This window comes from Narcine bancroftii, chromosome 1 (genome assembly GCF_036971445.1).
Source record: "Narcine bancroftii isolate sNarBan1 chromosome 1, sNarBan1.hap1, whole genome shotgun sequence".
In the NCBI taxonomy this organism is placed as follows: Eukaryota; Metazoa; Chordata; class Chondrichthyes; order Torpediniformes; family Narcinidae; genus Narcine; species Narcine bancroftii.
In genome coordinates, this window is record NC_091469.1 from 296945495 (window position 1) to 296958419 (window position 12925).

Below are 12925 nucleotides of genomic sequence, written 5' to 3' on the forward strand. Positions count from 1 at the left end.
TACCATCTGTTTCCTCATTCTCCTTTTCTTGCAGTTTAATGAACATATTTGTTATAAATCTTTTGATTATCATTGTATCTGTAATCACATATACAAAGTTACTTCCCTCTGGTAACCTCAGACTGCTTCCTAATTTGTCCTTCAAGTAGGATCTCAGTTGGTAATATGCCAGCACTGTATCTTGAGTTATATTGTATTTATCTTTCATTTGTTCAAAGGATAATAATCTATTTCCTGAACACTTGCAATAGCATGATGGGAAAGTTTCATTTAGACTTCAGCAAAATGTAGGCCTGCATTACAAAAACAAAATTAGTCATTACCTTGCAGGTTTTAGCATTGTTTGAATAGACAGAAATTACAACCTTACTGTAAATGTACTAGCTTTTGTTAAGTAATATCAGTAACAGATATTTGCCTTCAACATATTCAATTAATTATTAACCAGAACCATTCTACCTTATTTCTCAACATATGTAAAATTTTATGAAAAAATGGGCTTGAACATACTCTTCCATTATACTGGCATTTAAAACAAGATTGTTGTAATTCAGTTTGAAGTGTTAAAGCAGTTTGATGTTATATGGTATGCTTGGACACCCATTGTAATAGGATTCAAAAGTAAAGAGACAAAAAAAAAGAATTAATGAATAATTTATTGTTAAACCTTTAGTTCCCTGTCTTGTTCTTTATATTAAATGTCATTTATGTTGTTTGGGTATAAGTGCAGTGCAAAGGAGCTATAATATAACTTTTACAAAGGATTAGCACACGATGCATAACTTATAATTCTTGAGCAACATTTAGCCAACAAGACACTTCTATAAAGCCCATCAGAGTGAATTACTAATATTCACTCCTTTATTATTTGGAATAACTTCTCTGATGGGGAAGTCTTCCCATGTCTTCCCATAAGAGCAATCTTTTGACAGCTGTTGATTTATACTCCCAATTATGACAGTTGTCAAAAAGCCTGTGAATATGTGTTCATAATGCTATGTTAGTGAATAACATATATCCATTTAAAATGTTTTAATTATGTAGAATCTCAACTCTTGCACAAGACTGTAAAAAAGTTAAAATACAAGAACATATAATTAAATTAAATAAGTTATAAATCAAGAAGCAATTAAATGCATTTAACCAGGTTTACATTTTAATTTATTTTTTTTTTTTTAATTTTAAATTAAATGAGACATCAAGCACTGTGTAACAGACCAATTCAGTCCTATTGTCCATGCTACCTAAATTACACCGTTATGTTTTTGAATGGTGGGAGGAAGCTGGAGCCTCCTGGAGAAAACCCATGCAGACACGGGGAGAATGTACAAACTCCTTAGAGATAGCGTGGGATTTGAACCCAGGTCCAGTCCCGGTCACTGGCTCTGTAAAGGCATTGCAGTAACCACTACACAAATGTTACCTGGAAAGAAATCTTGGCAGCCATAGGAAGCTTAAGAGTTCCACTGGACTCCCTGAAGAATCCATCTTTGAGGACAGTGAAGGAAGTTTCACCTTAAATGGCTCTTGACTTTTACTCTGGTCCTCTCACAAAACATCTGTACACCAAAGGGATAATTAAATAGAGAACACACAACATTACAGCACAGTACAGGCCCTTCAGCCCACGATGTTGTGCTGACCTTTATATACCTATCATCAAAAAACTATTATCTTCCCTAAACTTTCCTTCCTTCACTTTGTACACTTTGCTATTCCCACCCTGGGAAAAGAATGCTGGCTATCTAAATTATCTATGCCTCTCATAACCTTGTAGACCTCTGTAAGTCACCTCTTACTATTCTATGCTCCAAAGAAAAAAGTCCTAGCTCTGCTAATCTTGTCTAATAAGACGATTTTTCTGTGCTCGCTTCAACAGCACATATACTAAAATTGGAACGATACAGAGAAGATCAGCATGGCCCCTGCATAAGGGGGACACGCATTTTTTTTTAAAAAAGACAAATTTTCCAATCCAGGCAACATCCTAGTAGATTTCCTCTGCACGCAGCAGAGAGCTTCAACATCCTTCTTGTAATGAGGTGACCAGAACTGAACGCAATATTCTAAGTGGTGGGTGCAGTGCTAATTTTTTAGGCACTAGAGCTCACCAAAAATGGTGACAAGGAGGTGCCGGACCCACCCATGAGATGCCTGGAGTGGCCCACTGAGGTGCCAGTGAGCTCGGGCAGCACTGCACCCCTGCCCATGAGGAGGTTAGTGCTTTGCTAACTTTCGGTGGGGGGAGGGGGGTAACACATACCCACAGGAATGGTGGAGAGTAGGAGAAGGATTTATGGAGAGTAGGCCTTTAATATCTTACTGCAGCTAAAATTCAAGAATGGAAGAGAACATCAAGTAATAAGAATCAAATCAGAAAATACCTAGTTAAAATAAATGAAGCAGTGCTAAGTTATATAAACAATAGATCTTAAATGTTTTTGTTTTCAATTTTTCCATTAGGAACACATTCATATAATCCCAGTATTTATCAGTGATAAAATTAACCTCAATTGTGGATTTTTGATGAGTATTTGATGTTTGCCTTTTGCTTTATGAATAATCTTCATGCATGTTTCCAGTAATTGGTATATTTTGTCCAATTGTATCATTACAGTATTAAAATGGGGTGATTCAGACCGAGAGAAGAGTTACTCCTCTATTTAGAATCATTGAAGAAAATTATTACTTTTTTTTCTCTATGCAGCATTTATTAATGTTCTTGAATTGTTGAAAAGATTCTGAAATGATGTTTTATCTGTGAAATCCTTTTTTACTATGCCACTTATTCCTTTACAAACCCTCCCACAGTCCGTGAAAAGTGATGAAGCAGTTGCCAAAAATGATGTACAAAAACTTCTGGAGATAAGCCAGAAGCAGAAGTGAGTATTTTACCTTTTATTCATGTGCTAGCAAAAATAAACTTCCTGTGGTGAAGGTGCAGATTGTATTGATAATGTTATCCTTAAGAGTGGTACTGCCTGAGTTCTCAGATTTAAATAAATATTATATATTTCGTCCTACTAGTCCTATCATAATTTTTTTCTGGCTACTGAGGATCTGACCTAAGTCAGACAAAATCATATACTGATGAACTCCAATCTCGGGAGAAGAATTCCAATGCATGTTTTTCTAGAGACTGAGGATCTGACAATTTTTCTGCTTAATGAATATTGGACCAAGTCAGACTAAATCATATGCTGATGAACTTTGTTCTCAGGAGAAGAATTCTAACACAGGTTTTGCATAATGATACCATCGTATCTGATTGAATCCAAATTGATGGGTTTTTTTTTCCCTCTCTCATAGCTTCTTTCAATCTATAGTAGAGCGCACCAGTACAATACATGGAATACTTAAATAAAAATGGATTGCTTTAGTTTGATTTCCTCATTTATTTCTTCTGTAACTGGTGTGCATATTTGAAAAAGTCATAGCACACGTTATAATGCAATAAAATTCGGATCGTAAATGTCTCGACGAAACCAGACACATTTTTCTTAATGCTTCTTACAGTTAAGTCATTGACATTTTGGCCACAGACTCACAATTACGTTGAGCAATGAAAGACGCCAATGACTATAAATAATGGGTGGCATAAAGATAAATTTGTCTGATTTTGTTGGGACCTGTGGTTGTGCTCTGAATATAATTAATTTATAACGTATGCAATTATTTTGTAAAATTCATATATTTTTCAATGAATAAATAAGCAATATAATTTGGGCCTTACTTTAGTAGGCAAAAAGACGCAGTTTGTTTTGAACTTTGATTTATAAATCCCATATCATTTAGACAACTACATAAATCTAAACTTTACGAAATTCATCCACATAGAAATCATTATTAAAAATTCTTATTCATTGCGGACACCTATGTTCCCATCCATTGCAGACATCTATGTGGCCTGCTGCCTCAATAGGCTGCCAGCATCATAAAGGACCCTCACCACCCTGGTCACAACCTCTTCTCACTGCTTCTTTGGGCACCAGGTACAGAAGCCTGAAAACTGGCACCCCTCGGTTCAAGAGCAGGTTCTTACAAAATCTTGAACTTCTTGATACTTTAATCATAGACTACTCCAACAACACAAAAGGATAGTCTACAGTATTGCGAGTCACTAGGGTTATTGTGAATATTCATTATCTACCTTGTGTATTTATTATTTCTTTGAATTTCATTTAGTAAGTTTATTGTAATACTTTTTTCTTCACGAGTTGTTCGTCTGCAGCAAGTAATAACGTTGATGCATATGTACATTATACAATGTACATGACAATAAATAATCCCAGCACTCATGATTTATTGATATACCTGTAGTTGAATGGAAAGGAGATAATGGATGTGGATAACATTCCCAGGCAATGTATTCAAAATGGAGCACACATATTTTATGAATTGATCATTCCTTTTTGGCATACATTATTCCTAATAAAGAAAACATGATCTGAGTCAATCAATAGTCACTGAAGAAAAATCCAAGGTTCAAATTGGGAAATTAGAGCAAGATTGAAATGATAACTAGAGCGGCAACATATTTACAACTGTGTGTTCCGAAAGCAAATATTTTATTTTTAAGGGTTTAGTGAAACATTCTTCATTGGAAAGCCTAGAGATAGTATATTTTTGTAATGACTCAAGTACTTGTCAATTAAAACATATTTAGCAAATGAATGGCAACACGAGTAAAATGATGTTTGAAAGAAGTCAAGTCCACATCAGTGAATCCAGACCAAAATACAGTACTCACTTTACTCCAGGGCAGCACTAATAACAGCTCCAGCTACTCAGGTTCGAAGCTGGCATTGTTTTTAAGGAGCTGAATTGTTTTCCCTGTGCCTGCCTGGGTTTTCTCCTCGTACTCCGGTTTCCACCACATTCCAAAGACATATGGGGCTGGTAGGTTAATTGATTGTGTGGGTGTATTTGGGTGGTGCGAGATCATGGGTCAGAAATGCTGCACCTGCACTACATTTTTCTATGGGAAAACTGGCAGTTGGGGGGAAAAAAATTCCTGAATCTCGAGGTACTGGATTTCAGGCTTCTGTGCCTACTTTCTGAAGACAGCAGAGAGAAGAGGTTGTGACCACTGTAGGTGTAGCGGTTAGTGCAACGCTTTTACGGTGCCAGCGATTGGGACCAGGATTTGAATCTCACACTGTCTGCTAAGTGTGGTACTCTCTCCCATGCCTATGTGGGTTTTCCCGGGGGGGGGGGGATTTCCAGTTTCCTCCCACCATTCGGAAGGCACCAGGGGTAAATCACGAAAATCTGTAGTCACCGTGGTTGATGTAAAAACACAAAATGCTGGAGAAACGTAGCTGTTCGAACAGTGTCCTTTATGTAGCAAAGGTAAAAGTACATCACCGACATTTCGGGCTTGAGCCCTTCATCAAGGTGTGAGAGAAATGTACCGAGGGTGGAGGTTAATTGTGTGTAAATTGGGCAATGCAGGCATGTGAGCCGAAATGGCTTGTTACTGTGGTGTATATTTAAAAAAATAATGGGGTACTTTGTAATGTTGGCTACCTTCTTCAGCCAGGGCCTCACATAGATGTATTCACTGGCTGGGAGGTTTGATGCCTATGATGAACTTGCCTATTTGGGAACTTCTGCAGCTTTCTCTGTTAGTGGGAGAACAAAGTTCTCCATCGTCACCTTGATTAACACTTTGGGATGCAGTAGTTAGCACGGTGCTGCAGTAAGGAGTCTACCTGTTCTCCCCGTGACCTGGGTGGGTTTTCCCTGGGTGCTCCAGTTTCCTCCCACCTGCCAAAATGTTTGGGAGTGGGGGGGGGGGGGGGTTGTAGGTTAATTGGGTGTAATTGGCTGGCATTGGCTTTATTAAGTTCCAACACCTTTCATCTCCAATATATCTTAAACTGATTGGCAGTTAGTGAAATGCTTTTACAGCGCCAATGGCCAGGGTCCAGACTTGTGTTCGAATCCCACGCAGTCTGTACATCTTCCCTTTGACTGCGTGGTTTTCTCTGGGTGCTTCGGTTTACTCCCACCATTTGAAACTTACCGGGGGGGGGGGGGGAGGAGGTGGAGGTTAATGGGGTGTGAATTGGGCAGCGCAGAGTTATAGGCTGAATTAGCCTTCTACAGTGCTGTATGTCTAAATTTAAAAAAATAATACTAATTTATTTTAGCAACTGCTTCACTGTTTTACTCTTCTATTGCTGGCAATTTTCTGGGGCTCTTTCAAGAAATAGACATGTTAAAGTTCAAGTTTATTGTCATGTGGTCGTGAGGTAAAGTGAGAATGTTTTGCAAGCAGTTCAGCAATTCAATCTGTACATAGTGGAGCAGCAAAAATGCAATAGTGTGTGTGTGGTGGTACACCACCGGCCTACTGCAGGAGGCAACCTCTGTATCTGCAGGAGTGTAAGGGGCAGGACAACACCTGACCGGCTGTCAATCAGTCAGCCTGAATGGATCAAGCCCCACTCGGTCGGGTGTCAATCACCCTCCGGGATACAAGCCTGCGCTGGCCTCCCGAGGCCTCACACAGAGTTGCTGCAGCCACAGCCAGCCTGGACCTGTGGAGGTCTTTGTGGATTAAAACCTGTTGTACAGTCTTTATCTTGTGTGTGTCTGATTCGGTCTAACGGCGCACCACAGTATGCACAGTCAGAGATACAAAGAAATAGTTTATTTAATTTATCTACATTTCTTTAATCCCCAGTGTACTTCCTTTCCTGTCTATCTGTTAGAATCCTCCATTAATATCTTCTATTTTATAAATATATGGAGGCTTTTACAGTCTGTTTTCCTGTTTAATTCTAGTTTGCCTTTATTCTATTTTCTCTTTATTATCAATTGTTAGATTGATCCTTGGTGAATTCTGAAATGGTCCCAATCAGAGGTTTTTTTAAGCAATGCTGTAAGCCTTTTCCTTGATGTAATATAATCTTTAACTTCCCTTAATGCCAACCTTTTTTGTGTGCCACAGGCAATGTATATTTGTGAAATATATTTTATTCTTTAACCAGAAGCCATTGCTTATTTAACATCATAAATAAGAGACAAGGTAACAGAAATGACTGGGAAAGCCTTCCCTGTATGATGCAGGCAACTAACATTTCCATTGTAACCCTCAGTACCAAAGCACAACAAAGTGTGTTCTTTGACCTCAGTCCCTTTAAATAGCTAAAATTAGGAAGAGCTGCCTGCCTTTTATGAATACAGCAGTCAGGGTTCCAACCTGAGAGAACCTTAATTAAAAGAGTACAAATTCGCGCTGTTTATAAATTGATACCAGTGTATGTTGAACCTCATGTCTATTTCAAAAAGGATCTGAATGAAATCTGCAGTCACTTTGATTGGTTAGTTGCAAAATAAAGCCATCTCTGGGCTCAGACACCAGGCCCTAGAGTCAGAGCACTCTACAACACCGAAACAAGGCCTTCAATGTAACCTGTTCCTGCTGACCAAGCGAGTCCCATTTGCCAGTTTTTTCCCCATATCACTCTAAACCTTTCCTATTCATGGCCCTCTCTAAATGTCTTTTAAATGATACAATTTTTACTGCTTCTACCACTTCCAGCTCTTTCCACCACTATCTGTGTGAAGAAATTACCCCTCAGTCCCTTTAATATATTTTCCCACTCACCTTAAATCCATGCCCTCTAGTTTTAGGTTCTCTCCTGGGAAAACTACGATGACTATTTACCTTATCTCTGCCCTTCATGACTTTGTAAACTTCCATAAGGTATCCCATTAGCTTCCTATGCTCCCGCCGATCTGGCCTCTCATAATACAAGTCTACCAGTGACATTTTTATGAATACTTTCTGCACCTTTTCCAGCTAATTTTATCTTAATGATATGGGTGACCAAAACAGCGCACAACACTCCAAGTATGGTCTCATCAAAGTCTTATAGTTGCAACACGATGTCTCTGCTCCTGTACTCAAGGCAATCATGTCAAACATCTTTTTTACCATCCAGTCGACTTATGTTGCCATTTTCATGGAACTATGTATCTGTACCCCCAAGTTTCTTTGTTCTACCGCATTCCACAGGGCACTAGCATATGTTGTGTAAGTCATGCTCTGGTTTAAACTCCCAAAGTGTTACACTTTGCATTTGTCTGAGTTAAATAATATCTGCCATTTATTGATATTTTTTCTGCATTTCTTTGTCACTAAAGCTCAAAATTAATTGCTCTAATGTGCATTGGCTATAAATAATGACCGCTGTTTCAGGGCCGTTACCACTTTAAGAATTTTTTTATGAGAAAAATCTCCTCTCAGGGTTGGAACAATCTTTAGCATAAAATTCCAGAGGTAGATTATGTTAACTGCATCCATGAGAAGTCTGCAATGGACTTTATTGGACATTAGGAATCTTTGTTTAACAAATGACATCATCCAAGAACCAAGGAATAAGGGTAGGGACATGTTCCCAAACCTACGTCCAAGTACACTTGTTTACTGTTATGGAACTATTAGAAAAACAAGAGATATTGAAGTGCATTCCTGTAAAATAACGTGCCAAATAATCCAATATTTAGTACACTCTGTTACTGGGAAGGAAGCCAGGCACATCTCCCTTACTATTTCTTACATCAAACACTTTGCATCAGTTGTCATGTACTTTTTGCTTTTTTTTTAGGATTATACAGATTTATCGCACAAATCAAATCCTTCAGGCAATCATATTGATGTCAACTCTTTCATGAGCAATTCAAAATTAATCGCATTTCTGAAGACTCTTTTCAACCACCTTCGCTCATCGTCACACTGGTTTCTATGTAGTTTGAAAACCTGTTAACTATCTTCATTCTAATTCCAACTAAATAGACAACCCCTTGGGAGAAACAAAAAGTCAACCATCCAAGCAACATTGGGGGGGGGGGGGGTGGGGGGAATGACTCCTCCTCCTCCTCTTACTTACCCCTTCAACAGAACCTCTCAAAATCTCATCACACCACCATCTCTGCTCTATCTCTGAATGCTTCACTTCCAGTTATCTTCCTTCCATAGCCTCCAACCTTATTGTTTCCCAGCCCCACAATGCTCAGTTCTGCCACCTACCCAAGATCTTCAAACCCAAATTTCCCATAAAACCTATTATTTCCACATGCTTCTGACCCACCAAATTGGTATCCACTTACCCTGACTCCGTTTTGGCCTCTCCATCCAGTCCCTCCCCACCTACATCCATGATATTTCACATGCCCCCCCATTACTTCAATAACTTCCAGTTCCATGAACTCAACCGGCTCACCACTATGGATATCCAATCACTATGCACCTCCGAACCCCATACCAAATGCCTCAAATTCTTCCTCAAAAATAGATCCAACCAATCCCCCTCCACTGCCACCCTCCTCCAGCTGCAGAATGTCATCATCCCCAATAACCTCCTTTAACTCATCCCACTTTTTCTAAGCCAAAAGGGTAGCAATGGGTATCCACATAGGCATCAGCTATGTCCAACCTTTTGTTGTCTACGTGGAGCAAGCCTACACAGTCAAGGCTCCTCAACTTTATTGATGACTACTTTGGTGCTGCCTCAGGCATCCATGATGAGGTTTTTCCACATCATCCACTTTGCTGTCAACTTCCACGCCAATCTCATTTATTTGCTCAATTTCTAGCAATACAGTCCCCTTTCGCGATCTCTCTTTCCATCTTGGGAGACAAACTTTCAACAGACATATTTTACAAACCTTCCAGTAGCTTTCTTGGCTACACCTCTTCACACCCTGCAAGGATTCCATTCCTTTCTCACAATTCCTCTGTCTCCATCGCATCTACTTCCGTGGATGAGGTCTTCCATGTGAGATCATCTAAGATGTCCTCCTTCTTCCCCTCTACTACCAATCAAGTCAGCACCTCACTCACATATCCTCCTTTAATTGCACATCTACCCTGGCCCCCTCCGTCTCTAGGGGCAACATTGACAGGATTACCTTTGTTCTCACCTACTATCACATTAGAATCCTCATCCAACATATCATCCTCCACCATATCTGCTGCCTACTACATGATCCCTCCATCAGACACATCTTCTTCTCCTCTCTCTGCCATCCATAGGGACCACTCCCTCCCTCCATGACTCCCTTGGCCACTCTTCTTTTCCCACCAATCGTCCTATTGGCACCTAACCCTGTGATCACATTTGCACCCACACATCCTCCATCACCACCATTTGGGGTGCTAAACAATCCTTCCAAGAAAAGCAACCATTCACTTGTGAATCTTCAGGCTTCTGATGCTCCCATTGTGGTTTCCCCTATATTGGAGAGACAGGATCACTTCATTCAGCACCTTAGCCCGATCTGCCACAATAGCATGGTTGTCCCATGGTAACCCATTTGAATTCCCTGCCCCATTCCCATGGCATCATGTCTGCCTATGGTTTCATGCACCACCAGATTCAGATCACCCACCACCCACGAATTGGAGGAACAACATCTCATATTCTGTCTGGTCATCCTCCAACCAGATGGCACCAACATTGACTTGTCCAGTGTCCATTAGGCACGCCCCCATTCCTCCTCTTCCTCTATCCCTATTTCTCCTTTCTGCTAGCTCTGCCTCTCTCTTTTTCACCTCCCCTCTGTCTCCTTTCCTCCATCACTGCTTTCATGCAGCCACTCTCTCCTGATCAATTCTCCCTTTCTTTCTTCTGTCCTCCTATCCCTGTCCCATTATCACCTTTTGTCAGTTGACCTGCTCTCTTTCCCCTGCCCTTTTTCCCTTCCCCCAGCAGGCACCTACCTGTTTTTATGCTTATAGCTTAGAAGAAGGGTTCAGGCTCGAAACAGTGGTAATATATCTTTACCTAGTGTGGATACTGCGAGAGCTGCTGAATTCCTCCAGCATTTTTGTGTTTTTACTATCGTCAAAGTGTCTGCAGATTTTTTTTATATTTCACCTGGGGAAAGAGAAGCCAGTTAATGATATGGGGTCATTGTTTCCAGTATATGACTCTTCCCATTGACCCAGATTGTTAACTGGTTTCTCTTCCCACAGATGCTGCTTGACTGGCTTTCTTTCAGCATTTTGTTTTAGAATCCCGCACTGCTGTTTTGTTTTTCTTTCCCAGATCATCCATTGCCCTGACTTCCAAATGCTTCCCTGGTTCTCACTCACTATTAATTATTTGAATCTTCTGGCACACATTCATTATCTCAACTCTTTATTAATCTCTCCTTGATCACTTTATCGGTTATATCATGCCTTGAATTGGAAAATATCTACCTCAACTTGTCATCAGGTTCATCTGCATATCTTTGTGCTGCCAACTTAATGAAATGGCCAGTCCTCCAAAAACTGCAAACAAAATTCTAATGGTGTATCAAGCACGCGATAGGATTTATGATGTTGTCAAAGTCTTTTAATAACTTGCTTCAACTGCAGCTTCAAATAGTTAAAGCAGAAAAAAAAGATGCTGCTTCGATATGCGAAAAGCAATTGTAACTGTAAGATTTTTCAGAGTGCATTCAGTATTTTGAGGCATCAATTCTTTCTTTTCAATCAGAGACGAAATGAAATCTCTGCAGGAATCGCTTCAGAAACAGATCAATGAGGCTGCATTGAAAGCAGAGAAGCAGCAAGCTGGGGTAAGCTGTCTCTGACAAAATGTAGCCATTTACTTTCTGACTCTGGTACTAAAAATTTAAGAAATACTTCGCTGCAACACAACTGTATTTGTTTTTGCACACCGTTAGTAGTAGTTGGAGCTCTGTGATTTAATATTGCAGGTCTGCTGCTGTTACAGATCAACTTCTTAAAGGCTGAGGTGGAAAGGAAGAGCAAGCTGATAAAAGATTTACAACAAGAGGTAAGAATTTGTATAGCTGCGCATGACATCCTGTGGATACAAGCAAAAGCCTGAGGAGAAGGTAAAGAACTTGGCAGAACAGACTTGACACCACAGAGTTGAATGCTGAATCTGACACACATTGCTTCAGTGTGGTTGATTTGGCATCTATTCCTTAACTAGACATTACTAAAAGTAATTTTTCTCAGTTTTGCACAAAATTTGAAACAATGAGCATTATTAATTTATTACTGGTTTTATATATTTTGTTTGATAGCGTGCCCAAAGTATTGCGTATCCTCTCTTTTTTTAAAGCATTCACTCATTGGTCAGCTGAGGAGGGTAAAATAACCATTCCTGTCGCAGTCAGAAGCAAAAGCTTCTGAGAGGTTTCATTATGCTCAGAAGTTTTGATATCATACTCGGGTTGAATTATATAATTCTTGAAGCACAGAATGAAATTTGCTCTTTAATCAGAATGTGGACTTGGCTAATTTTAACGGAATTGTTCATATTGCTGATTGAAACACGTTAATGGGAGTTGAAGACCGAGGTTATTCTGACTTTACATTTGGACTTTGGCTCTGGATTTGCTACTAATTTTTCATCCATTCGACCTTCCTTATAGAACAAATGAACAGGCATATGCATGTCACCAGTCTGTTAACTTACTGGCCCCATAGAAAGTGAAAGTCACTCACCCTGACAATGGGGGCTAAATCTGACATATCTGCATATGAAAAGTGCTGCCCACTTCCATGGATTGATCCTAACCTCCCTTTATTACGTTCCAGGCAAGCGCAGAACACTCAAAAATGTTTCAAAATTCAAATTAATACTTTAAATATGTTGTTCATTACTATTAATTTAAAAAAAATAGACATACAGCACGATAACAAGCCATTTTAGCCCAGAAGCCCATGCCGCCTAATTACACCCAATTAACTTACAACTCCCGGTGCATCTCCATCGATGGGAGAAAACTAGAGGCCCCGGGGGAAACCCATGCAGATGCAGGGAGAATGTACTAACTCCTTACAGACAGCATGGGATTCGAACCCTGGTCCCAATTGCTGGCGCAGTACCGGCGTTGCACTGACCACTACACCAGCCGTGTCACCCGTTCTACAAGTATTGTTGGATGA

General features: G+C 39.8%; 1 protein-coding gene and 1 non-coding gene across 2 annotated transcripts in view; both read left to right on the forward strand.

Annotated features, from left to right (window-relative positions):
* luzp2 (leucine zipper protein 2) overlaps positions 1-12925 on the forward strand; it is a 168688-nt gene that overhangs the window by 47894 nt on the left and 107869 nt on the right. The window contains exons 4-6 of the mRNA XM_069924060.1: positions 2812-2882; positions 11499-11580; positions 11739-11801. Coding sequence (XP_069780161.1) covers positions 2812-2882; positions 11499-11580; positions 11739-11801 — 216 coding nt within the window. The remainder of the gene's footprint in view (positions 1-2811; positions 2883-11498; positions 11581-11738; positions 11802-12925) is intronic.
* Positions 1864-1971, forward strand: LOC138752125 (U6 spliceosomal RNA). Its single transcript, XR_011350397.1, has one exon. It is a non-coding gene; the product is annotated as a U6 spliceosomal RNA (small nuclear RNA).